This window comes from Paralichthys olivaceus, chromosome 12 (genome assembly GCF_024713975.1).
Source record: "Paralichthys olivaceus isolate ysfri-2021 chromosome 12, ASM2471397v2, whole genome shotgun sequence".
Lineage (NCBI taxonomy): Eukaryota > Metazoa > Chordata > Actinopteri > Pleuronectiformes > Paralichthyidae > Paralichthys > Paralichthys olivaceus.
The window spans coordinates 15,741,281-15,768,535 of NC_091104.1; the positions used below are offsets into that span (position 1 = coordinate 15,741,281).

Genomic DNA, 27,255 nt, shown 5'->3' on the forward strand with positions numbered 1-27,255 from the left:
TGCCCTCTGTGTGTGTGTGTGTGCACGCACGCACGCAACATTACAAACAGAAACTGAAGTTCATTTGTAAAATATTTACAGATAGTGCAAATAATTGGAGAAGCTGATTTGATCTGGATGAAGTTTTTTAAACATTAATCTTAATCCTTTAGTTTAACTGAGTCAAAAAGGAATCATTTCACTCACCATTGGTCACCAGAAATAACTCATCCGCTGCTTTATTCTTCACAGTTCTATTTCTCGGTTCTGGGTATGGACTTCCAGGAAAGCAACAAGTTAATGAAATGCTACTGTGAGCCAGTGTGTGCAAGTCTTTCTATGGCTCTTCAAACTAGATGATGGAAGAAAAACCCTCTGCACAGACGGTTGGTGAAAGACAGCTGGATTTGAAATTGGTGCTCACAGTGGTGAATAAAATACTGAGCGTCAGTTGTTCACACTTGAATATTTGAGTTCATTACAACATTGATCTGTCAACAGAGAAGACTCTTGGTCCAATGATCACGCCAACAGACAAATGAAAAAGCTTCTGTCTCAAGATTCCTCTCATCCCAGTGCCAGAGACAGGATGGTAACTCCCAGCAGAACATTAACCATCCTTATCTAATGCATTCCAATTCTTTAATGTTTCTCATGCACAATCCTAAAGATATCAAAACACTCCCTAACACGAGCACAACCGATTTATCGTTGGACCAATAAAAATCATCTGTTGTGAACATTTCAACATTGGTATCACTGTTTGGTTACTTCTTTTTATTACTGAGTGAACAATGCAGAAAAGTTGAACATTCATTTTTACATTTCATGTAAAAAAATGTGTCTATTTTCTAAATTCAAATTCTATATATTATGCTTTATTTGCATTTTTTTAAATTTAATGTTTTATATATATATATATATACAAGATAAAGAATACGCGCTATAGATAATGGATAGATGGATGTCATAATAAGGGTTTTATAACGACTTTAATTAATGTATATTGGTATCAGAAGATTTTTACTCCCTAATATCGACATTGGCCCGGGCTTTAGTCAAAATCACCATTGTAGGGACATTTTGGCATTTCCTCAAAACGTCACAGTGCTTATTGAAAGTTAAGACTTGGTATTTGGTTGGGGTCAGAAATAGGTTTAGCTTAGGGTTACTGTAAGGGTCCCCCTGTAAGACCCTAAGGTCAGGCATTTAGTTGTGATAGTTAAAGTTTGGATAAGGGCCGAGGGAATACATAATGTCAATGAGTGTCACCACAACTACAGAGAAATATGTGCGTGTGTGCTGTATACTGTACACCAGTAGTGCACACAACATGGATACTCCTGTATCAAGCTGCAGATTGTTTATTGTAATGGTTTTACAAACATACAAACAATTTATTCTAGAATCGTGATTTCCTCTTGAGGGACATGTCGTTTACTTTGGCTCCATCTCACAAATCCAGTGAAGATCTAGGTCGTGACAGTTTCCATTAAACCATGTCCTCCTGGTGTCACTACCATGATAAGTAGCAGCACAGTTCCCACTCTGATCTCCTCTGTTGTTGGGCTGTCCATCTTTCCAGTACCTGGGACAAATCAAAAGTCATTGTTCCCTTTTATTTGTTCGTCACAATGTTTGAAATTCAAACTTCAGTCTGTGACGTACTTACATCGTCTCCACCTCAGTCGCATTGTTGACCCACACCCAGGTCCCGTGTGCCACTACATCAGTGAGGCCCATCCAGAAGCTGTTCAGCCACCATATATTGTTTCTCGTGCTCAGCTGTGGGAGGTTTTCATTCACAAGAATCTGAAGGAACACAAAGAGGTTATGTTTCAGCCTTGTCTGTTTGTAAGCAAGATTACACAAAAACTACTGGATGGACAAATACTTGAAGGCAGGACGCAGTATGTGTCTCGAGAGAACCCGTTCAATTTTGGTGAGGACTTTTGGAGGATTATTGTGTCTGTGAAATTTTGGGCCTTGGCGGAGGTATGAGCTCAACTGAGTGCCATTCTAGTATAGATCTGTCTCAGTCTGCTCATCTGATCTCTCTCTGTCCATCTCCTCAGACCTGCTTTGCCCCTAGGTGTCCACCAGAGGTCCTCAGATTTATGTCCTCAGCCTGTGAGGCGACCAGAAATTGGGATCAATTATTGAGCAATATTAATATTTGTGTTGAGTTGTGTTGTGTTTCTGACTACAAATGTAAATCTAATATTCACTCTCTTGTACCTCTCTGATTACATGACTGTGAACTAAGCCTGTACATTTAAGGGCCAGTGTAACAATCAGCTAAAACCCACTACAAATTTCCATATTGATATAATAATAATATTGTTAAGAACATTGTTTGTGCAACTTTAATCTCAGAGAATTACTTATAATATAAAACCAATTTTTCTGAAACTTTTAAGCCTCTGCACGCCTGGTGTTTTCTTAGACCTCAGGACCCTCCGTTTTGACCATTGAGTGTTTCTGAAGATGGACGACGTGTCTCCACTTCCTCCTACTATCCAGGAATGAAGCCAAAATATCCAGGATACAAAAGCGGCCATGTTGCAGGGATGACAGCATTAGGTGCCTGCACACTTGATCATGGTGTGGAGCCACGGTAGCAAGGTCCCACCAATATACACACTCAGCTATTTGTGAGTCAATCTCAGCTGCCAATCATACATTTCATACCGTTCTATCTAATTTAACTCTAAACCAAACTTACAGTAAAATTAGCGATAATTACAAGGAAAAAAATTAATCGGTGGGGACATTGGCTTTCTTGTTGGGCCCATGTCCTAACCACTAACATGGAGGAGATTGGGTTTATGACCGATAGTAGAGCCAGCCACTCGGGCCCAACAAGATGTTTTGGCTTCGCTTTTGGGAGCTGACACGTTGTCCATCTTTACATACAAGGGTTCTCCTGTTGAGGTCGTTGATTTGGGCGGGATGACTTATTGACCTCTCATCATTCTCATTGGTTCTTAGAGATTTGTGACGGCACAAATTCCCACTGTCTTACCGCCCATGAATCAGTAAGAGCGATGTAAGTAATTTAATTTTCTTTTCTGTATTCGCCCCACCTGCTCCTCCAAGTTATTGATCACAACCAGATCGCTCCCTCGGCTCATACAGTATGCTCTGCTATCAGGCCAGTTCTTCTTGCTTGTGGACTCGGGTTGAGAAAAATAATAGCAGGATGATTTAAGAAGAATCCATCTTGGTGGGCACCTGTCACAGCTTTCCTCTGTTGCAACAAAAGATTGAAAGAAGTGGAAAATGTCTTGTTATTGGTAATTTGTAGATCTTATCTAAAAATCCTATTAGTGATATAAAATGCATTAACTGGATAGTGTGCTCTTGCGCTCTTGACATTTTCTTTTTTCCAGGACAGTTGACTGCCTGCCTTACCTAAAGTAGTTCTGTTGTTCTTTAGATGTGTCTTCTCTGTCTCTAGAGTCTCAATCTGTCTCTGCAGGACATCGATGACCGTCTTCTTCTGCTTCACTGCCAGCACCAGATGCGGTTGTATGGCGCGTTCTCTTAGTAAAGTTGCCTGGAACTCCAATCTGCCTCTGATCATTTCACTGTGGTTGCTCTTGAGATAGTTCAGCTCAACAATAAAGGGCGTAACAGCAGAGTAGGGAACCTGGAGATCTTTGGCTTTGGCACCTGAGGCAGGAAAAATGTGTGATAACAAAAGAACTGTGGGGAAAACTGGTGTGAATTCAAGGTATGTCTGATGATGTGACCTCATAGTCCATCATAAATCTGAGGCCAAATGTGATCTGGTACAAAGTACACTTTTGAGCAACTTGCATGTTAAACATACTAGTGTAAACATCGCTAGGATTCTTTTATATTCAATATTACACACTGAACCTTAAAGACCTTTGTTATGGTCAACACCATGGTTAGCACAGAGGTCCAACAACAACTCACCACTTAAGTGCAAAAATAAATGACAGAAGTATAGACAAAAAAAGATAATGAAAAAATAAATGTGAGATACATTACAAATATATATGAATAAATAAATGAATAAATGTAGAGATATAGAAATACATAATTAAATAAATACCTCTGCACTATATTAAACTAAGATACTCAAGAAAAGAAACTGCAGATATAATTTATACAGTCCTACACATTCATATTTTGATTTTGTACGATGCAAATTATGGATTCCCTTGTGGAATCTCATACTTACAATAAATCCCGATGACAACAGCAGCAATAATCAGAAGAGCGTTCAGCAGACCCAGACTCAGCACAACCAGTCGGTGCGGTGGAAACACAGATCCACCTCCCTTTGTAAACGCACCTTGGAAAATGTTGCTCTGAATTAAAATGTTGAAAAATACCTGTCTTCAGAAGTAACCCTCACTGTGCATTATCGCAGTGACGTTTAATCTTCTGAGAGGTTACAGGACAATATAACAATACAACAAATATTACATTTAAAATCTAAGTCACCGAATGAGCTGACGTTATACTGCAGGCTCAGTTTCAGAGAGTAAACAACACTGTGGTTTAAAAGAATTCAAACATAGACTGGGTCAGAAGATTTGATCTTAAAGTGAGATGTACCTTGTCCAGATCCTTGACGGTGAAAGCGCCAATATTCGTCTGTGCCGACATGTTGAGAAATATTTTCGTCCTGTGACATTTCCTCCTCTGGTTCTGACCACGACTGTGAGTTCTCCGGTTAACTGATGAAAGTGGTCACGATTGATCTGTTTGTCTCCTGCTTGTTCCAGTGATAAGCCGTCTATCTGTGTGTGTGTGTGTGTGTGTTTGAGTGTGTGTGTGTGTGTGTGTGTTTGAACCCTGGTCAGAATGCATTTGTGTATCTGGATAAGAGTTAGATGACAGTAAAATATCAGTCTTGCCACAGGCCGCTACCCGTACATGCAAATTGTGCTCCACATGTGCCCAAGGACATGCTACCACCACACAGCACATATCACTTTGAAATTGTAATCATTATTCTGACATGTTACCAGGAAAAGAAGAGTCAGATACAGTCTTTGCACAATTAAGGCCATGATACGTTATGACATCACATGATTTACAAAACATTGAAACAATTTCATAACCACGTGACAGTCTCAAAATAACTTTTATTTTAAAATAAAGGTGCTCAACACCTTAAAAAGGATAATGCTGATAAATCTTAAGGACATGACCCCCATTGGTTCCGGGGCCCTGAGTACTTCAATCATTGTGCATGACCAAAGCAGTGATTTGATAAAGACTGTTACAGAGACAGAAGATGTCAGTAAAAGTGGAGTTAACCTTTTATGCAAAAATTTAACCTTGCATGCCAGTCCAACATAAACACACTTTTAACTGATAATGATTGGTGCTTTTTCACAAATCCATTTCTTTTTTTCGTTACATAAAGTGCTGCTCCAACTCTTGAAGAAGTTTTGTTTGGGATACACATTTGCACAGGCATCCGTGCCGGAAACAGTTGGCTCGCCATCATCCCAGTATCTGCAGAAAACCATAGGTTAGTCCACAGAGGCACAGGGCCGAATCTGACACCTGGTGCAAAGTGGTGCCGAGCCTTGCACAGTTTCTCTTTGCTAGTTTCATCTCATTTTCCACCCAGCGGTCCTGACCCCACCTCTTAGAATGAGCTCAGGTCAAGGTTGGCAAATTGTTATGTGAGACAGTGGTAAGTGAATGTGCTTTAGACCAACTGACGTCAGCGGTGATTATTTCACCGTTATTTTATGGATGCATTATTAACATAGTAACATGCACCTTCATAAGCGGGGGCCACACGCTTTAAATGATACACTTAAAATGTGAAAATAAAGCCCATTGTATTTGCTTTGTGTCCACAAGCACAGAACATTCTGTCATTTGTGCATGAACGTTTGCAGCATCTTGATGATGTCATTAGAAAATGGCATTATAACAATATAAAAAAGTTAGCACTGCCTGATTGGGATATATACAACATGTATGTAGGGTGGGCATCTCCACTCTGATGCTTTTAGTTTTTCCCAGTCTTCTTGGTGGCCAATCATCTGTAGTAAAACAACTTGATAATATTTCTTTTAGGGCTATTTTGTGGCAACAGACAGTTCAGATTCATTATGTTGTGTGTGTTTAAGGTCTAGCAGTTAAAATACAAGCCTTTCTTCTGCCAACCAATCATGCAGGAGAACAATATCAAGTAGTAGGAATTGGCTGGTGGCTTCCAGAAATAAACCCAGCTGTGGGACGTTATATTTTAAATATCCCACAATGTTTTACTATTTATTTAACATATTTAACATTTACCCTTCAGCCAGTGATGTTCCATTCAACCATTTCCAAGTCTCTTCCTCGTGGATATAATTCAGTCCAATCCAGAAGGAACTGGGGGATGTAGAGTCCGTGTAATAATTCCGCAGGGCATTTACAGTTAAATTCTAACAAATGAGAAACATAAACAGAATTTACAAGAAACATATATTTCTTTCTTATTGTCATTTTTATATTTGCAAAGAAATAATAACGAACCACTTTGTCTTTGCTGTCCATGATCACAAGATCGCCACCATCATCCTGGCAGAAATTTCTGGCTCTTTTCCAGGTTTTGGTTCCATCAACGTTGGAGAAGGCAAAGTAATAACATACTGAGTTCATCAAAACCCATCCGGTCGGACAGAGTCTGCAGCTCTCACCTGCAGTTTCCAGAGAAAATAACAGTGAATAACTCTAACATATAAACGCAAAAAACAAACAAAAAAAGATATTATTGAAGATATACAATATTAGCAACGAAAAAAGAAGCAGCTCACGAAGAATTGGTAACTGGAATTTCATTGATGCGATGGCCACTGTCATTTGATCAATCTGTTCCTCATTGTCACTCTTTCTTTTTTGCTGGTGTTCAAGCTCCCAGTTGGATGGTGTCTGACGAGTCATCTCTTTGTCCAGCTCGTGCCTGGTGTCCTTCATGGTCTTGATCGCAGTCTTGTAAGTATCGTGAAGTCCCTTCAACTCGATTTCAATGCGTTCTGCATCATCAGCTGTGAGGTGGGTATCTTTAAGGTTGCTGTCTGGAAGTGTTGAAGACAAGATGTGTTAAAAGTGTTTCATTCTCTTTTTTCCATTGCTCTCTCTCATTTTTCTCCATGATGGACTTTGGCAAAAACTCAGCTAAAACACCACAGGAGATTATTAGAATTTGATTATTAAAATTTTAAATCCTATAAATGTCATGGGCTAAAAGTTCAAGCATGGGCACATGAGCAGATCACCCTGTCCCTAGGTGTTTAGTTTTAATAACCTATATAAAGGCTTTAGGGGGAGGGCGTTGTCCCCTAAAAACTAGCACCTTTAACAATTTGTCAATTCTGCGATCCCGTCTCTGCCAGACCCCTTCCCATATAAGACAGAGAGCTGTGTGTGCAGATAGAGAATTTGTGCTGTTGAGCCCCATATTATAGCTGCTGACCAAATTGCGTAATCCACAGTTTATTTTGAATAGTTGAAACTGAATGGAATCTTTGCTTCACTCTCCCATTCTCTCCCTATACCCACATTAGTGGCTGTTAAATACATCCATAAACATTTTGCTGAATTAAGTAGGTGGGCAGGGTTCAGAATAAAATTGGTAGATACAGCTTTAACTGTGCAAGCATACAGTTCTCTATTGTAGATGTCCTCCAAAAATGTATCATCTGGTGATATACCAAATAATCTTCACACTGATATTGATAAAAATCGGTCCATGTGTAACATTGTTTAGTTATTTTGAACAAGTTATATCACACACACACACACACACACACACACACAAACAACCCCTTGTGAAAGTTATCAAGTTGACTAATGTATATTTATTCATACACTATATAATATATCAATCATTAGAAAAGTCTATATTTCTGTTTCATCAAAGGTAGAGTAGAAAACAATTTGTTCATCAATTAATTAGTTGATCACCAGGAAACTTGCCAATTATTTAAATGGGCCAATCAAAGTATTTTTTCAAGCAGAACTGTTCAAAAAGTTGGCTTGCTAAGATTATTTGATTAATTGATGAGTTATTTAACAGGAGTAAGATTATTATTTATTATAATATTATTAGTTTTAATAGAAAACCTTTTCTCTTTTTTGCTTCTCAGATCTGACAAATACACAATATACAAAAGATTCACAAACACTGACTCACAGTGCTCTCCAAGGCTGATATCAACTATCAGTAGAACAGCAGCGAGTATCACCAGGCTCAGTGCAGCCAGTCTGTCATGTCTTCCAGGTGTCATGTTGAACATAAACACTAGACAGAGATAATGAATGCAATTCATAAATCCAAAAACTCTATACTAACAATACACTATCATCAAAGTGATTCTAAAAACATTCATTTTGAGATTCCATACTTACGTTATCATTTAGACTAATTATAGTAATAAACTGTTAGAACTATTCAAACCATTCACCACATTTTTAATTTCAACATGTTGTATATATTTATATTCATATAGAATCAGAAAAATCTTTATGTCAATAATAACTTACTCTACCTTGTTGCCTATTTTCATTTGAATTGGGTTGAGGGGGACATTCGTCCTCATCATGCATGTCCTCTTGATAAATCGGTGCCTCGAATTCGCAATCGAATTCACGGCCCGAGTTTTCTATCACCTCCATCCTGACAGCGTAAACGAGAACTGTCCTTTGGGAGGGAGATTTTGTCAGGATGCTGCCAATGCTGAGTTCATCAATATTAAATTGTTTTGAACTCGATGTTATGCAATGAGAGAAGTGAAACTTGATGAAGGATATAATTTTTTATTGTGAAATAATCTATGGGAAAAACCAAAGTAGACGTTGTACTGAATAATACTGAATCTCTTCAACAAACCTCTCCTCAGTTTGTAGTAATTTGATTAACTGTCATTCTTTGGGGGAATGTGAATATATAATGTACATGATGAAGGTTCTAAGGTGGGTTATGGTTTCTTTCATGGTTTTAAGGCCTCAGGTCTCAGTTTCGAAATCCAGTTATAAGAACTTCATTAATTCATCTTACATCTTGCTGACATACTTGTTGCTAAATTGATTTTTATTGAATCAAATTACCTTATAGAATAACGTAACATTTTATTAACACAGCACGAGGCTCCGGTTTAATACAGTTTTCATATTTGTACATTTCTCCAGTAATCCCAAAACATCCAGGCAGTGAGTATGTATGTCACTAAGATTACATCAGATTAAAGGCTATAGTATGGAACTCATAAACCCTTTCCTCATGTCCCTGTTCAAGTTAATGTGTTGAATTCCTAAAATTGTTCCCTGCTGTCATGCTGAATATTGTTACTTTTATGCAGCGCTTCTTATTTGAATGCAATTTCATATTTATCATGCACTTCCTTCTTCTCAGTGAGGATCTACATGCAGCAGTTTGCTCTTTATAGTTCATGAAGGCAACACAAACAAAGAGAGAATGTGATACGCACATCTTACATTTTATTGATCGCTCCTTTGAGGATCGCAGGGGGAGCTGGAGCCAGTCTCAACTGGCTATGGGCAAGAGGCGGGGTACACCCTGGACAGGTCGCCAGCGTATCACAAGGCCAACATACCTACTGTCAATTTAGCGTCTCCACTTAACCCAACTCCAACCTGCATGTCTTTGGACAGTGGGAGGAAGATGGAGTGCCTCAAGATAACCCACATAGGCATGCTTGCAAGCTCCACACAGACAGAGCCAGACTAACCAGGTTTTGAACCAGGAACCTTTCTGTTCTATGTGTTGGGTAAGTTCTGCTTTGTTATTTAAAGTGAAACTACTCAGAAAAGGGAATTGAAATATTTTTTGTCAACTGTCACATGCACAGTTAACTCTATGTCAACAGCAGTGATCAGCATCAGTCCCATGCACAGGATTCCAGAAGTCCAAAGCTAATCTAACACTTACATCTTTTAGCACCTATGCACGAATCATGACATGTAAGAGCCACAAATGCACAGTCAGGCACTTAAAATAAACCTCAGACTCAGACTGGCAGCATGGAGATAATATATTTATTGAATTTACAGAAACATGGTGAAATGTATCATGGATCATATCACACATGCAGCCCTTCTTTAATGTTGTCAATATATATATATATATGTTGCCCTGCTATTGTTAGTATGTTGTTTCCCAATATTTTGCTCTTCTGACATAGTTTTTTTTTCTGGTAGAATATAATCTTGAGCAGAACATGATTGGAATCAGTCAAGTTATAAGTAAACATGCAATGTTAACGCAAGGAAAATATAAAGATCTAAACAGTATAAGAGTATAGAGATGAAAACAAAATGCCCAGAGACATAGCACACATCTTAATGTGTAGAGAGACTACTTTGATGGCATTTCACATATCCAGTGTACCTCATGTTCATCGCATTTTGCATCAAACCAGGTTTTCCAGGGATTCTTGGAACTGTAAATAATACAAACACAATTCTCTCCCTGAACTCCGTGGTTGTTTGGTTCTCCATCCATCCAGTACCTTAGAGAAATCATTGAAAAACACAAGATGTCTAGTTTGTTTCATCAATACTGTTGAGTACTGTGAATAGCGCTCACCGTTTTTCCACCTCAGTGACATTATTAAGCCAGACCCATGTCCCCTCTTTCTCTATGTCAGTGATGCCGATCCACGATCCCCTCGTCCAGCCGCCCCTGGGGCTGAAAAAACTTTTGATGCCTTCAGTCACAAATTCCTGTGTGTAGAAAAAAGATTTTAACGGTTTTTGAAGGGTCTGATGGTCAACATTTTAATATTCTTTACATCCTGTCTCTTCCTTGTTTGTTTACAGCTCACCTGCTCCTTCTGGTTGTCAATCACAACCAGGTCGGCTCCTCGACTAATACAGTCCTCTCTGCTCTCATGCCAGGTCTTTTTGACAGAAGGGGATTTGAGGCAAGAAAAATAATAGCAGGAGGAGTTGTGAAGAGCCCAGTTTGGGAGACATCTACCACAGGTTCCCTCTTGCGGGAGCAAAAAGATTTCACGTCAGATGATTTCCTGTTTTTTACAGCCTGCAGAGTGTTTTTTATGGGCTATAACAAACTCACCTAAAAGTGATATATTAGACTGCAGACTTTTCTTCTCCAATCGTAGGGTCTCTATCTGTCTCTGATAACCCTTATTGATGGCCGCAAGCTGCTCAGTTGTCGCCTTTACACGTGTGTAGTTTTTGATGGCACTCCTTAACTCCTCCTTGGCCTCCTCTGTGGCCTCCAGCATGTCGCTGTGGTTGCTCCTGAGATCCTTCAGCTCGCTGATGAGCTGTGTTGCAGCTGAGTGGATCACCTCAGAGGAGCTCCCTTTAACTTTGGCACCTGAAGAGGTTGAAACACAGACAAGTGTCTTTTTGCTAAATGACTGTTGGTGGAAACTGAGCTTTTCACTGGGAGACAAATTGACAAAATTATGAGCGAATATAAAAAATGTTCCATCATGAATGAATCATGAAAGTAGTACTTTTCTTTGATTGTATTGTACATGTATATGCACAGTTTAATGTATACTTTTAGCTAGATTTTGTATTTCTATTGATTGCTCTTGTCCTGGTCTTTACAATGTTCTATTCTTGGTGGGAGCGAGTGTAATTAAACCCAATAAAGTATTTCTGATTCTGATTTTAAAATCTCTGAATCTATAACAATTCCACAGTATTTAGAGTGAAATTCCATCAAAAAATGGAAAAAAAAATGTTTTGATAACTGTCATACTCACAGTTTATCCCAATCACAACAGCAACTATCAGCAGAACAGCATTCAGAAGTCCCAGACACAGTATCACCAGTCGAATGTTGGGACAAGTGGATCCAGCTGTGAGTCAGGAAAATGAAATGGAATGTAATTACTTAAGATTCTTAACTAGTATTTCCCTATTTATCTCCCACTGTTATCAAAACATGCAAATATTATAAAAATGTATTTGAAACTTTTGGAATTGTGATTGTATCTATAAATTGAAAAAAAACATCTGAACAATTCTATAGCAAGAAGACTTTCCTCCAAAAAGGTCCTCATTATAATCTTGAACTGTAAATTAAACCAATTCAGACACGGTGAAATCTACATCATTAAGGCCTGATAAGAATAAATTAAATCAAAATCAAAAGTACAAAAACTTGATAAAAAATGTTACCTCGTCCAAATAAGCCATAGCCTATGCTGAAACCTTGGTCTGCCCCGTTGTTTGCTCTTCTCTGCAGACTCACCATGACTGCAGTGTTGCAGGAACTGCCCGTTTATCCATTCACTGCTGCTTTTATATCCACAAGAAGTGCAGTGGCTTTGAATGTGAGAGCTGTTGGCTTGCAGATGGCTTGCGTTATATGGACTTGGATAATTGGACAATAATGCAACACATTCATTTAAATTCAGGATTATTTTCTCTAAATGTACTGATACTTAAACTTAAGTTGACAATAAATAATGAAAGTATATGAATTTTGAGTGAATATGGGTTTGCCCCAGTGTTTTTAGGAATGACGATATTTCAACGTTCCTGTATTATATTTCATCACTTATCTGTTCAGTGCACTGCTGGAGATATCGTACTTACTGTTGAGATCACAGATATCTGCGAGAAGTGAACAGTTCATTTTCAATCCTGTCATACTCTTTGTCATTGGGTTGATATCAAGGTTTTAGATTCGAGTCATGTGAAATTTTGGTTCCATAGATTTTTTTTTTTTCGTGGAAAGTAAATCTTCTCTCAGGCCAGTTATCACACAGGCTGCTTTTTCTCAAATCATTTTACACAACTGTGCCAGAACCTCCTGTAAGAGAGCTGCATGAAGCTGGCAACCCTGCTACAAAATGAGGAATGTGTGTTTCTGCTGATGTTGGATATTTCACCATGTTTACAAAATGTTTCACATGCATTTTTTTGGCGGTAGCTCAGATGTCATAAGAGTGACTTTCTCTCAGCCACAGCTTCCTGATTCTGTGATAAGAATTCGGAGCAACAACAGTTGTTGGCCCAGTCACATCTCAACCATGCACCCTGGTAACCAACCTTTATATCACATCAGTGCTTTGTGTCTTCTTTGAAGACTAAGTGTTTTCAGTGTTGATCAAGATACGATTGGTGCTGCTTTAAAGATCTTTTATCACTTTGACCACTCTGCTCTTGGATGCTGTACCAGGATCTGGCAACGTGAACCAGGCTCAGTTATAACAATTGCTACACTTGCAAATACTGTACTTTCAATGCTTTACTTATATTTGAATTAAAGTAGGAATGTGAGTTTGGTGCTTTTAATTTTATGTATTCTGTATTTTATGTATGTATGCATTATTTTCACTCAATTAAAATGTTTGAGAACTTCCTCCACTCCACTCTGATCTTATGAGTTATTGTTGTAATGTATGTGCAAAAGGTCATTGGTTTAATCTTAGCTCTAGTGCAAACAAAATTAATTATCTGTGTCTGTATCTATACCTTTTTTTTCAATGACTGACCTCTCAATACACAGAGAAAACCCTTAGTAATGTTCATATGTCCTTGTTTAATGCTGAGTGGTACTGAGAAACCAATATAATATAATTAATATGCTTATTTATGTTGTCTATACAAATGTATATAAAATTTTAAAAAAGAAACTACCCACATCTCAATCATCACAGAATTTATTGTAATTAAATGTGATTTCTAAAACAACCAGTAATAATTTAAGATCAGATCAAAGGAGTTGAATGCTGAATCCATCATTGACTTTGTGTCTACATTTTCTCACAACTGTGATGCCACATTACAAGTTCTAATCTTTGTTGTTTATGATCAATGTATACTGATGAGCTAATAAACAAACAAACAAACAAAGCATTCGGCTGTGAAGGTGAACTTTTCTCCACACGTGATGATTTGTCCGAGCCTCCCTCATGCACTCCACAGCTAGCTGGGTCTCATTTCACATAACCATTCCTTGTTGCTTAGGCAATATCCGTCAAACCACGAATTTTTATAGTTGATAATGTTCATTATGGCTCCACACCTCTCACCATGTGGTCCTTGGTTGTTTGGCTCCCCATGTATCCAGAACCTAAAGCGAGCCTCAAGTTATATCTTTTACCATAGGCATATTTTTTGCTGCTGCTAATGTTGATAATGAAATAACTTGAGTTGGAACAGTTGTAAGTATCAGTCATAAGCACGTAACAACTGAAAATTCCTTTTATCACATATATTTGATGTGCTTCCTTCAGAATCTTAGACTGAGAGGTTTGTGATCGTTCATGGTTACGATGTTTTGAAAGTGACAAACACTTAAAGTGCTTACCCCTCATCCAGCAGCGTCGCATTATTCACCCACATCCAAGTGTCCCCTGCTTCACGAGTAAAGCCAATCCAAATTCCCGGACCCGACAGCAACCACTCTTGTTGGATTGTACGTTTTGGTAGGTGCTCATAGAGAGTTACCTGTGTCAACAGAGGTGAAGTCTGAATTCTTATCTTAAATCTACAGTGAGTACAACATAAAAAACACAATAACCTGTGTAATAGAGTGCAAGCTAGAATGGCACCCACCACGTACCAATGCCATAGCTCAACATCCTCTTAAATTGAATAAAGCCACTTCCAGATATCAGTCCTCTAAATGTGCCTGAATTTTTTATTTTATATAAAATATCCATAAAACTGAAAATCACAGCCTGTCTGGTTTACAGCATACTGGACCCACCTGCTCTGCCCAGTCTTCAATCACAACAAGATCGCCCCCACGGCGGATACAGTCCTCTCTGCTGTCTGCCCAGTTCTTTAAGGCATTGTATTCTGATTGAGAATGGAAGTAGCATGATTCATTTAAATAAAACCATCTAGAGGGGCATCGTCCGCAGTTTAGACCTGTTGAAAGAAGAAAACTTGCTGAAGGCACAAGATGAAGAGAGGGCTTGACTCCAAAATTTACTCAAAATGTCTCTCACTGATATCAGACGATGAGGATACTAGTGTTGCTTTCTCCACTTCTAGTGCCTCAAGCTGCCTCTGGATGGCGTCACTGAGGGTCTTGCTTTGTTCTATCTGTTGTTGAAGTTTCTCGTTGGTCATGCGTTCTCTTTCTAGTCCTTCCTCGGACTCCTTTTGAGCCTGGACAGCTCCACTCTGAATTATCTGAAGTTGCTTCACCTCTAAGATGAGTGTGGATGCTGTTATTTGTTCTGGAGCTGACCCCTCATCGACTTTGCCACCTGTGATCAAAAAAATCAAAATCTTGGGGTTTTTTTAGGTTGTTGTCATCCCATTCTTGTGAACACGGTCTCTCAAGAACGGCTGGAGGGAATTTCTTGAAATTTGGCAACATTCATTTGGACTCAAGAATGAAAAACTGGTTAGATTTGGTGGTCAAAGCTCAAGTTTGTCTGTGACCTTACAAAAAAAAAACATGGAAAACCTTGCGGAAATTTTTCTCCCAATTTGTTACAAATGTTCACTTTGAGCGACTAACTGTAACTGATTTTGGTGGTGGAAGGTCAAAGGTCAGGGTGACCACTTGAATCCCTTTTTTGATCTTCACCTCGAACTAGTTAGTCCATGAGTCTCATGTTGACAGAAACTGCCCCAGCTGGGCGGATACAACTGCAGGCTGATAATTCTAGTCACATATATTACCAATTCATGTTATGTTGTTGAGAAAGGATAAATGTAGTGAGGGATAAAAACTTGATAAGCTAAACTGATTCTAAATGAATGAAGCATGAATCAACACCTTCCTTGGAAAAATCATACTCACAGCAAATCCCAATAACAACAGCCGTTAACAGTAGAATCGTGTTCAGTACTCCTAAGCACACGATCACCAGAGGATAAAGTGGAACACTTCTGGATCCGACTCTGACCGTGGACACAGATCCTGAACAAACACACAGGTTCAGGTCCCCTCAAAGTAAACAGTAGGTTTAGTAAAAGCTTTAGGAGGGAGGTTTTTAAAAAAACACATGCCGACCTTTACTTCTCTTGTTACGGTGAGATGATTTTCTTCCTGTGCTGTCGTCTTCATTTGAATCCATCTCTGGATACGCCATGGTCTTTTACTCAGGAACCACCCAAGCAAGCTACCTTTTATCTGTGTGAGGCAGCTACTCTGTCAATATTACATCAAAACTGTGTGTGGGGGGGGGGGGGGGCAAAACTAAGTAGAGAGATTCTTTATTTGTTGTATTTAAAATGTAATAAGTACTCCGATATAATGTAAAAAAAATCATGTCTAAATTTGAAAATATTCCTATCATATTTCAGGTTGGAATGTTCATTGTTTTATGTGAAATTTCAATATCATTAATGTGCAATACTGTTTTGTTTGAATATTTTGTTAACATTGTACATTTTTGTATTTTATAGTTCCCAGTATTTATACAGTTTTCTAAACTCATTTATTACCTTAATCTTTACTGAGTGTGTATTTCACTATTTCCTTTTTGCTGCTTTTATATAGTAAATTTCCCTAAATTAAACAAATAAAAGGTTTATCTTATCTTATCTTATTTTACCCACAACACACAATCTATTATAAAAAGAAGTGTCCTGTAATGTTATGGGAATTAATTATTTGACTTTTAAAATTGCTACTGAAAAACGTATTCATTATCTTAACTTTTACTGGGTGTGTATTTCACTATTTCCTTTTTGCTGCTTTTACATAGTAAATTTCCCTAAATTAGTCAAATGAAGGATTACCTTATCTTATTTTATACTATCTCATTTTATCCACAACTCATAAACTATTATAAAATATGACTGAAGTGTCAAGTGAAATAGCAAATAAAAAAATGACTTGAGATTTAAATATGTGAACTGAGACTTCTAGATACCAGCAGTGAGTGTGATGCTGATTTATTTTATTCCAGTCACTTGAATCCAGCGGTGCAATTGAAAGTTTCCGGGTTTGAGCGACAGGATGGCGGCTTGTTTGTCAGTGAAGGCGATGCGCTACTTTCTATTAGTCAAGCTGACAGGAGAGCTACACGTCACAGGAAATCCGCTCCAGTGGATTTCAGCGTAAAATGCACCCCAGCACGCCAATCGCCATTATCTCTTTATTGTGAAAACCCTAAAAGCTGTCTTACGTTGTAATGTCTGCGGTGTGACTCTTGACGCCAGAGTAAGTTCAGAAGTTGGACACGTTTCTCGTGTTTTCCTCTCTGATCACTTGGACGTGGCTGTGACGCGTGTGTCTGAGGTCGTGTTGAGACGGCTCCTCTTCTCCCGGTGACGCAGGTAACATGTCCGGCGGGTGTGTGCGGTTGTGCAGCGCTTCTTTCTCACGGAGCTGTCGCTAAGGCCTGTCCTCAGGGTTTATTTCCATCACGAGTCCCCCAACAGAAATGTCACTGGAGGACTACGAGAGACACTTGGACTCGCTGAATTCGGACCTGGGCAGCGGGTCCGTGGTCAGCGAGCGATCCGCGTCCTGCACGTTTAATGGCGAGGAGGAGAAGCTGCACTACATCCCCATCCGGATCCTCGGGAGAGGGGCGTTCGGAGAGGCCACTCTGTACCGGAGGACCGAGGTACGTTTGGGTTTAAGCCCCCAGCTCAGGCTGCTGGGGGGGGGGGGGGACTCACTGTCCTCCATGAAAACTTTGTTGTTAAGCGTGACGCCGTAGGGCCAGTGGCGGATCTAGGATTTTTCTTAACCAGGGGCCAGAAAGGGGCCACTACTTTCGGGCGACCTCCGGGTAAAATCCAGAGAATTGGCTTCAGAGTTTACCCAGAGTTTGTCTTTCACACATGCACAACACAGCAGCAGGTTCTCTGCACAGACACGTTCACAACAGCATGAAATCCTCCACATTATTCAGGTAGGAGGTGGAGCAGAGGGGTGCAGCAGGCAGAGGCAGGAAGTGACTTTTTAACTCCACTGTGGAGATCTTATGCTCATGTTTACAGCATGCCGACACCGTTGACAACTCTTTTTCACCAGGAGCTAATTGTTTTCTTTTAGTTTTTTGTATGTCCCTCGTTAAAGCACCATCGATAATAATGCAGAGGATTTGATGCTGTTGTGAACGCGTCTGTGCAGAAAACCTTCCACTGAGTTGTGAATGTGACAGGCAGACTTTGGGTAAACTCTGTAGCCAATTCTCTGAATTATATCCGGAGGTCATGTCATGAGATATTTGCGTCTGTCGCGTGTGAGAAGTGTGATCAACCCTCCCACTCACTTGCGGTGAATCCAGCGGGGATCCCCTGCTGGATTCACAGATTGCCTGGATCCTTACAGACATTATACTAGGAGGCAAGGTAGATAAAGTCTGGAGAAAATACAAAGTCCCGTTCATGTCTGAAAAACTGCTTAAGGGGCCATTAACATGCCCAACATCCATTACAATTCAGGATTCAGTAAGGTGCACATTTAAGTCATTCCTTGTTTACTGCTGTATAGCTTTGAGCAAAACAACACATTGTTGAATATATTTTAGAAACTGGTTCTTGTTCAAGCATATTGTGTACTTCAAAAAATCATACAAAATGAAGATTCTTAACAAATTCCAATTTTGTGTGCCAAGTTTTTGTTCTTTTTAAAAAGGAGAGGGGTACTTCAGGGGCCAGTGCCCTCTGGCCCCACCCCTGAACCTGCCCCTGCATAGGTGGAAAAGCAAAGCCACCAATCTTTAAATATATTTTGAAAATTGTTCCATGTACAAGAACATTTTGTACTTCAAACAAAGCTTTGAAAATTCTTAACAAATTGGTATATCCATTGATAGAATCGTCTAGCCCGACGAAGACATGTATCTTCAATGTACCGACAACAACAACATGTCAAGGAAAGATTTTCATGGACAAACATTGGGTCTCCCTTTTAGAAATAATGAGAACCTCTTCTCACCTTGAAAACATACATATTTGCCCTGGTGGTGATGGATAGAATGGTCGTTAAATTTTAATGCTTATATATTGACCACCTTTGTCTCTAAGTCTTGGGAAAACCTGAGGATGTTTTATTTTTTTAGTCGTGTTATTGATGCTGTCAGTCTGGTTTCATTCTTTCCTTTTTCTAAATAATGGGATAAAAAATAACAAGAATCAATCAATTAATCATCTACAAGAAAGTCTATCCAATTGTGCTAAATGTTTTTTTTTCTGAGTGTGTCATTGTGATTGACTGTACACCCTGTGTCTGGCAACCTGATTTGCTCCCTGCTCTGCTGTTTCCATACCCCTGTGAGAAATTCTTGAGTGTGAGGAAGATAAATGACTCTCCCCCGCCTTCTCTGCTTTATCCTGCCTGCACAGGGGTTTGCAGTCTGTTTGTTTGACCCTCTACCTCCAGCAAACCTATTGTGAACTCATTAGAAAAATGTCCCCTCTGGCTTCCCTAGGACAACTCTCTGGTGGTATGGAAGGAGGTGGAACTGAACTCGCTCTCAGAGAAGGAGAGCAGAGATGTCATGAACGAAATCAGCATCCTCTCCATCCTGGAGCACAACAACATCATCGCCTATTTCAATCACTTCATCGATAAAAACACTCTGCTCATTGAGTTGGAGTACTGCAATGGTAAGATTGGACAGGAACTTAGTGGAGCGTGTACATCCGACAAGGCCTAACACTAATGAAACCGCATTTCAATCAACTAGATCCGGATTGTTATTTGTATCTGCACACACTCATTGATATTAGTCCCCTAAATGTTCCTTTTTCATCAGGATCTTATGGTGAAAATGTACGAGAATTAAACAAAAAAGCCTTATCTCATAATGATAAGTAAGAATCCTGGGTCCGCCCCCTTAGTCAAGGTCTATGCCATATTTTAGTTGGTTCTTTCTTCCCCCGAGTCACAAAACAAACCAGTGGACAGGAAACACAACCTCTTGGGGGGAGGTAAAAACACAGTGTCAGTGTCTACCCTGCAGATTTGACTGAGATTGGTTTGAATGCTGCTCAGCTGTGACTGAATGCTTAATGTCCTTGTCATCACAGGAGGAAATCTGTATGATAAAATCAACCAGCAGAAGGGGAAACTTTTCTCTGAAGAGGTACGAGTGCAACATTGCAGGCTGTTTATTTCACACAAAGCAGATGGTTATATCCTTTTCCATTTTTTTGAATGGGTTTCCTTAGGTGGTCATATGGTACCTGTACCAAATTGCCTCAGCGGTGGCCCACATTCACAAAGCTGGTGTATTACACAGGTTAGATATTCACATGACTTTCTATTTTTCTTTCTAACAAGGATTATATCTTGGTAATGGAACCGTTTTATTTTTCTTACAGGGACATCAAAACTCTGAACATTTTCCTGACAAAGACTGACCTCATCAAGCTCGGCGACTATGGCCTCGCAAAGAAGCTCGACTCTGAGTTTTCAATGGCAGAGACTGTAAGTTGTGATTTTTCCCACCAACATCTTAATCCAGGAGGCTGTGATGTAGTAAATATTACATGAATCTTACGCAGTGGTTTTCAATACCCTCTGCACTCCATTATTTTACAGTTCAACCATAAATATTATGAACTTAAATTAACTTTTTTGTGTAAAATATCAAGATAAATCGCATCGTCTTTGCATTGTTTATTCTGTGAAATCATAAATGCCAGTACCAATATTTATTTGAAAGGCTCATCCGCGGATTCTATCAGCCAATCAATAAATTGGTGGAGATTAAGTGGTTTAGTGTGCATGCTCTTTTTATTTTAGGTGTTACCATATTATTTTGTGAGATTGTCATGAACATTAAATCCAGAGAAAAGCATGCAAATAACTTTTCACCACTTGGAAGCTGAGGTGAGGTTCTTAAATTCATCACAGTGACATTAAAATCTTACATATCTAAGAGTGAGTGTACAGTTAATACTCTGTCATTACCTGGTAGAGTTGATCACAGACTGTATCAGGCTGTGAATGTTCACAGACTGAATTTACTTTGCAAGTACTCATCATTGGACAGTTTTATGGCATAGCTCCTACATCAGCTCAAGATACTAATCATCCTCTTTGCACTTTTTCTCCCTCTGTAAATCCAGTGTGTGGGAACTCCATATTACATGTCTCCTGAATTGTGCCAGGGAGCAAAGTACAACTTCAAATCAGACATCTGGGCCATGGGTTGCGTTCTTTTTGAAGTCTTGACTCTTACAAGAACATTTGATGCAACGGTAAGTTTGCTAGAAATAGATAGATTTTCTGGCATTAATCCGAGAAATTTGATTTGTTTCCTCGGAATGAACTAAATCTGTTTGTGTCCATACAGAACCCTCTGAACCTCTGTGTGAAAATAGTCCAGGGCAACTGGACAATGGATGTGAACTCAGATGTTTATTCGTCTGCATTGATCAAGCTGGTGTACGAGTGCCTCGATCAAGTAAGTCAGGGGAGTAATCAGAGGGTGTTCTCTCTAATAGACATAATAGTGCATGCTAATCAACAACCTGGCTTCTGTGAAGAATATCAGAATAACGTTCCTGTGTTCTTTTCATCTCGAAGGATCCTGCAGAGAGGCCTACATCTGAGCAGATTCTGGACCAGCCGTTCATCTCTTGCTGCCGAAAGTAAGTTGGATGAAAGAAAAATGAAAAAGTTATTTTTATTGTCTTAATAACAAAATCGTATATATTCTGTTGGATGCAATGAATATACAGTCACGACACTCATGACAACCTCACTCTCTGTCAGGGAGCTGGAAGAGCGAGTAGCCCTGTTGAATTCAGCAATGAAGAAACCCAAGTAAGTTGTTAACACTTGTTTAATATTGTTTAGTGTGAAGTCTCTGAGTTTGTATCACATATCTGATCTGTTTTCCTGGTCGCACTGTAGGCTGAGTACAGTGACCGAAACCCCTGTTGCCGTGGTGACCACACGTTCAAGGGAGGTGTACTTCTGGGGTGGAGGGAAGTTCACCCCCCAGAAAATGGACACATTTAAAGGAGGCAGTAGTGCCCAGCATGTGTGTGCAGGAGAGAGCCACTTTGCAGTTGTCACAGTGGAAAAGGACTTGTACACCTGGGCTGTGAGTATCACCCTGGGACAGATTCAATGGATCGGGTTGTTCTTGTGCTTCACAACAATAAAAACTTTCTCAACTCTGTTTAGAATGTGCAAGGCGGAGGCAAGATGGTGGGCCAGCTGGGGCACGGAGACCAGGCCTCATATCGGCAGCCTAAGAGGGTGGAGAAGCTCCAGGGGAAGGCCATCCGACAGGTGGCGTGTGGGGCTGACTTCACTGCCTGTGTCACCGGTGAGTGGAGAAAGCTTCCAGCGAAAACTTGAGGGGGTAAAAAAAAACCAACACATTTTCTTTAATGGACCTTTCACTGCTGTTTTTACAGATGAGGACCAATTGTACATGTTTGGGTCAGACTATTATGGCTGCATTGGAGTGGAGGGCGAGATGGGAGTTGAGAGTTTGGAGCCAGTGCTTTTGGAGTTTTTTGAGGAGCGGCCTGTCCGTCAGGTTTCGTGTGGGGACAACCATGTGGTGGTGCTGACTCAGAGCGGGGAGGTCTACTCCTGGGGCTGTGGAGAGTATGGTACGCAGGATTTCTGCATGCACTGTTGTTTTAAGCCTCTGCCAGGTTTTTTTTTGCTGTTATAACTGTAGCCAGCAGGTGGAGACAGTGGCCCTTTAAGGTCATGCCAAGTGATCCTTGTCAAAATTACTATTTTCCTGCTGCAGGGCGACTGGGTCTGGAATGCGAGGATGATTTCGCTTCTCCAATGCAAGTAAGTTAAGATTTTTAGCCTTACTGGAGCTAGTTCCAAAATCTGATCAAATATTCTGACTTGTAGCTATTTATTTCTAAATGTGTTTTCTGGTTTTCCCAGGTCAAGATCCCTAAAGGTGCCATCATCTCTTCAGTGTCATGTGGCAGCAATGGAACCTTCTATTTGACCGAAACTGGCAAAGTCCTGGCATGTGGAAACAATGACTACAACAAGCTGGGTCTGAACCAGGGAATCTCCGGTCTCAAAAACCACCCCGGGGAGGTACTGGGTAATACTTAAAGGCAGTAGGCGATTTGTTCGTTTTTACCAGAGGGGGATGAGGAGGAAGAGCCCAGCAAGTGCTGTTCTTTTTGATTTTATTTGGTTTCAACTAAATAAACTGCAGATCCAACGATTTGCCTAGCAGCACTAACAGACATTTGATAAACGCCTATCAAAAGCAGCAGGTGCGTGAGAGAAAAGGCATGTTTGATAAGTGCCATCAGACATTTAATAGGCTCTTATCAAACTCATCCCCTACAAATTGCCTATTGTGCTAAGGACTGTCTTCATTTAAAAACTTGATGCAGATGTGTTAATTCTTCAGATATCTTCCTCTTCCTTATCCCACACCAGGGTTACCAGGGCACCCCGTACATCACCACGCTGACCTTGGTAAAGCAGCTGTCGCGATTCACGATCCAGGTCATTGCTCCAGGGAAGACCCATACAGCTGCGATTGATGGTACTGTGGGAAAAGGCCCTTATTTCTACAAATCACCAAAATTGCCACAGTTTCACAGAAACATTATTTCATATGATTTCTGGATTCACAGAACGTGGTCGTCTGATGACCTTTGGCTGCAACAAGTATGGACAGCTGGGTGTGAAGGACTTTAAGAAGCACCAGGGGGTCCAAGTCCTTCTTGGGCCCTTTGGAGGGAAGACAGTGAATAAAGTGTCCTGTGGAGATGGATTCACCATTACAGCCACTGAGGGTAAGAACCCATGCACTGCTGCACTGCATTTATGGTAATGACATCTGTGTGAAAGTGGTCTCAGACTTTCGGGTTCCATACATATATATATATAAATATATATATATATATATATATATATATATAGAATATGCATAAACATATAAAATGTGATGGCTTATTTGTTTGGAACAGGCGCAGACCTTTGATACTGTTTGCTTATAATTTTTTTCAGACAATCAAATCTTTGCATGGGGAAACGCTGGAAACGGGCGACTTGGGATGCCCGCTGATAAGGGATTTGGTTCAGAGGTCTGTCCTGCCATGCCAAGGCCCATCTTTGGTTCCCTCCATCATGTACCGGACCTCTCATGTCGTGGATGGCACACCATTATCATTATGGGTTAGTAATCAAGACCCGCACAGTTTACCGCAGCAAGTAGCCAGCTGTCTAATAAACTCATTTTCCTCTTTGCAGAGAAAGTGCTCAACTCCAAGACTATTCGTTCCAACAGCAGTGGACTATCAGTTGGTACTTGTAAATGCTTTTCTTCCAACATCTGTTTATTAATTTATTGTCTTTGCCAGGAGAACAAGTTGCATTGCCTGTGCATTATTATTGTGTGTGTGTGTGTGTGTGTATGTATGTATGTATAAAGGACTGGGTCAGGAGGCGTCTACATCCACAGTTGATCTGGACATAGAGCCTGGAGAGACAGAGTGTCGCGACAGGGGTCTTGGAGGAACACGGGAGGCAAATACAGAGGGGTGCCTCTTTGAGACCCCGATAATGTCAATGACAAGTCAGACTGGGGACAGCTCCTGCCCACTCTGGCTCAGAAAGGTTTGTTTTCATGAAAGCACCAAGTAAAATAAACATTTAGTTTGAATCATAGGATGGAAACATCAAAGTGGAGACTCACAGTTCTTTAATTCAGCAAGGTTCTCGTCCAACAGGAGCTTGAGGATGCAGAGGTCATCCCGATACCGAAAGGCTCTGACCTGTCCACTCCTGACCAGCTCTCTTCTATCTCAGAAAGCGTCACTCTACCTTATGAGGAGCTTAAAGAGCTGAAGGCTGCAGCAGCAGCTGTCAGCAGTATGAAAGACCTCTCGGTAATGACAACATAGCTAAGTGTTTCAAAGTAAAACTTCAAAATATCTCTGCCTGTTCCTGTCCGCTCTTGACGTCTCCCTCTGCGTTTGTCTGCACAGACTAAACGAATGACCTGTGATAACATGAATGGAATGGAGGAGACTCGTGTCTGCAGAAGAGGAGAATCGAGCGTATGCTGCAGTGCTGGTAGAGAAGTCACACAGGTATCAGACCTACACAGTGCTAATCCTAAACTAATAGGAACAAACCAACTCCATGATGTTAAACCAAACGCTTTATTTTGCAGCTGCGAGAGACAGTCGCTTGTCAAGAGATGAGGATCCAGATGCTGGAGAAGCAGGTGAAGCTTCCCTCCCTCTTCAGAACAACTTCAATCCATGTGCATAAGTATCAGCACAGTGTATTCTTCTCATCTCTAGGTCAATGACCAGCAGAAGGAGAACGAGAGGCTCTGGGCGGCAATCAATTCTTCAGTTCTACGGGAAGCGGGAAGGGACAATAATGGAAACCCTCGCCCCGATCGTGTGCCTGGGGATGTAGGAGGAAGAGGAGGCGGATTCACAAACCACGGGAGCAGATCTGCAGGGGCCAGCGTGTGAACCTCAACTCGCAGGTTTCTAGATTATGGGAGAAGTGTCACAACTCACAGCACATACTAAGTAAACAGCTGGTTAGTTGGAAAGTGAAGGCTCGGTCAGAGGTGCAGTTCACGACGCATCCTCGTGCCCACTCACAACGGTTACATCACGGTATACATGTTTGCTTGCACGTACATGTATAATACTTGCACACTTGTGTTCACATGGGTGCAGTGATCTCGCTAAGTTTCTCCACAGGCTGAAATGTTGGCTGGACTCAACATGAGGCGTTGGACCTTGACACCCTCGAGAGATACACTGATGATGTTTCTCTTCAATGTGAAGGTAAATGTATCGGTGGTGTTAGTGTTGATTGTTAGTGACGTCAGCACCAAGGCTTCAGTCCTTTACTGCCTCAGATATACATATTTATCACCCAACAGGCAAAACCAGCTCACGCAAATAGTAAACAATTTGCTCACACATCCAAGTTTGATATTTTCTCTACTTTCAGCTGTTCAGCTTGGCAGCCAGTATGTTGTCCACACTCATGTTGGCACAGTCTTCCAATGTGAAAATACAGCTTTCTTAAATATCACTTTTAACTTCATCTGGGGATCTGAGATTATGAGAACAAAATCACAATATTAATATTAATAGTTGTAATTTTTACAAGAATAAATTTGTTATTTAATGAGTGAAAACTCAAAATTTGTGTCATTTAAGAGCGGGAGATCAGAAGTTGGGCCTGTGTCCTGTGTTAAATTGAGGAATGTGGAGCATCTTGTTAAGTTATACTTTAGTTTAAGGCCCACAAATAAAGATGTTTTTTGGCTCATCAGCGCCACATTATTTCAAGTATATATCAAGACTTTGAAATATTGTGCAAGAAACTCGGTCTATTCTTAATAAAAAGAAGAAATTGCTTTTTTGTGGAGGAGGAAATGTTTGGTATTGGTCGACTGCGATGCTGCCGTTTCTTAGTCTCACAACAAACCGTTGCGATTGGCAGCTGTCAAGATGTTGGATCCAGAAGGAGTGGAACTCCAGCGAGCGCTTTTCAAATTATTCTCGTAGTATTTGGAATCTTTTCTTCACAATTAAGACTTTATTCCTCGTAATCTCAGAACTTTATTTTCTTCAAGATGGCTCCAATGCTCTGTCATAAAAAAACAACACAAAGCCTCTAAAACTGTCATGTTTATCCGACATGTTAGCTATCGCTTTTATCTCATGCAAATATATCATTTTTGAATTTTGCATGTTTTATTATAGTATAAATAGAGCATAGAGCATTTGGGTGAAACACGAAACTACTGATTAATTTTTTTACAAGTATGTTACTCCTTTTATTGCCGTTTTTGACTCTTGGATTCTCAGCGGTGCAGCACATGTAGGTTTATCTTCATCATGAAAGAACACTTGGAATGTGGACAACATGGTCTTTAAAGCTTTTATCACCTTGCAGCTCTTTGTTGTTTTTTATTGTACTTTTTTAACCATTTAATCCGTCTTTGGTACTTCCTGAAATGTGTCAGGTGAAGAAAAAAAAAAAAAGCAAATGTGGAAGCAAATGTTTTTGCTTTTATTTGAGATCTGCTGATTTTGTTCATTGTGTGCAATTATATGTAAAAACCCTTTTCATCATAATAAAGCTTACAAGCTGATGTCAACCTTATAACACTGGCAGTAAAATGCTATGTGAAATACAGAGTGTGCCTTACAAGCCATTGAAACCAAAGTTAGAGCAGCAGTATGACGATGTTGTGCCTTTATTATACAGTGTGACAGCATGTAATATGTGGTTTATATTGTGGAGATGTAACACTTGTATAAACAAACACTCCTCTGCTCACAGTCCTATTGTTGCCTTGTGTTAAAGCCATAAATAAAACTTATCAGCTGTCTTTTTCGTGTATATGGTCAATA

The 27,255-nt window shown here is 40.1% G+C and overlaps 5 protein-coding genes across 7 annotated transcripts; 1 reads left to right on the forward strand and 4 right to left on the reverse strand.

The window, feature by feature from the left end:
• Positions 1-1,327: 1,327 nt before the first annotated feature.
• On the reverse strand, positions 1,328-4,623 carry LOC109628242 (C-type lectin domain family 4 member E-like). The gene is made up of 6 exons (XM_069535730.1): positions 4,573-4,623; positions 4,193-4,322; positions 3,394-3,654; positions 3,066-3,229; positions 1,652-1,791; positions 1,328-1,567 (listed from the first exon to the last, which is right to left on the reverse strand). Exons 1-6 carry the CDS (start codon positions 4,621-4,623, stop codon positions 1,417-1,419), a joined length of 897 nt encoding a protein of 298 aa, XP_069391831.1. The 3' UTR covers positions 1,328-1,416.
• A 465-nt stretch (positions 4,624-5,088) lies between these two features.
• LOC109628240 (C-type lectin-like) lies at positions 5,089-8,726 on the reverse strand. Of its 2 annotated transcripts, XM_020085256.2 has the most exons (6): positions 8,517-8,726; positions 8,162-8,269; positions 6,783-7,043; positions 6,502-6,665; positions 6,280-6,410; positions 5,089-5,481 (listed from the first exon to the last, which is right to left on the reverse strand). In XM_020085256.2, exons 1-6 carry the CDS (start codon positions 8,641-8,643, stop codon positions 5,331-5,333), a joined length of 942 nt encoding a protein of 313 aa, XP_019940815.1. In that variant the 5' UTR covers positions 8,644-8,726; the 3' UTR covers positions 5,089-5,330. The 2 variants fall into 2 exon arrangements, with proteins under 2 accessions (XP_019940815.1, XP_069391438.1); XM_069535337.1 differs by lacking the exon at positions 8,162-8,269 and having other exon boundaries at positions 8,517-8,721.
• A 1,283-nt stretch (positions 8,727-10,009) lies between these two features.
• LOC109628243 (CD209 antigen-like protein E) lies at positions 10,010-12,813 on the reverse strand. Of its 2 annotated transcripts, none has more exons than XR_002202642.2 (7): positions 12,568-12,813; positions 12,148-12,264; positions 11,730-11,825; positions 11,066-11,332; positions 10,812-10,978; positions 10,574-10,694; positions 10,010-10,496 (listed from the first exon to the last, which is right to left on the reverse strand). XR_002202642.2 is itself a non-coding variant. In XM_020085259.2 (7 exons), the coding sequence occupies exons 2-7, from the start codon at positions 12,221-12,223 to the stop codon at positions 10,343-10,345; spliced, it is 897 nt and encodes a 298-aa protein (XP_019940818.1). In that variant the 5' UTR covers positions 12,224-12,264; positions 12,568-12,813; the 3' UTR covers positions 10,010-10,342. The 2 variants fall into 2 exon arrangements, 1 of the variants encoding a protein (XP_019940818.1); XM_020085259.2 differs by having other exon boundaries at positions 10,574-10,710.
• Positions 12,814-13,621: 808 nt separating this feature from the next.
• Positions 13,622-16,561, reverse strand: LOC109628116 (CD209 antigen-like). Its single transcript, XM_020085041.2, has 6 exons — positions 15,953-16,561; positions 15,740-15,859; positions 14,934-15,197; positions 14,690-14,853; positions 14,288-14,427; positions 13,622-14,050 (listed from the first exon to the last, which is right to left on the reverse strand). Exons 1-6 carry the CDS (start codon positions 16,029-16,031, stop codon positions 13,903-13,905), a joined length of 915 nt encoding a protein of 304 aa, XP_019940600.2. The 5' UTR covers positions 16,032-16,561; the 3' UTR covers positions 13,622-13,902.
• On the forward strand, positions 16,561-27,233 carry LOC109628114 (serine/threonine-protein kinase Nek9). Its single transcript, XM_020085039.2, has 23 exons — positions 16,561-17,516; positions 19,332-19,509; positions 19,933-19,988; positions 20,074-20,144; positions 20,227-20,332; positions 20,977-21,108; positions 21,204-21,314; positions 21,437-21,501; positions 21,626-21,676; positions 21,767-21,959; positions 22,043-22,187; positions 22,279-22,479; positions 22,626-22,672; positions 22,775-22,936; positions 23,291-23,399; positions 23,491-23,652; positions 23,867-24,034; positions 24,110-24,163; positions 24,291-24,475; positions 24,589-24,747; positions 24,847-24,951; positions 25,035-25,088; positions 25,168-27,233. Exons 1-23 carry the CDS (start codon positions 17,331-17,333, stop codon positions 25,345-25,347), a joined length of 2,880 nt encoding a protein of 959 aa, XP_019940598.2. The 5' UTR covers positions 16,561-17,330; the 3' UTR covers positions 25,348-27,233.
• Positions 27,234-27,255: the final 22 nt, after the last annotated feature.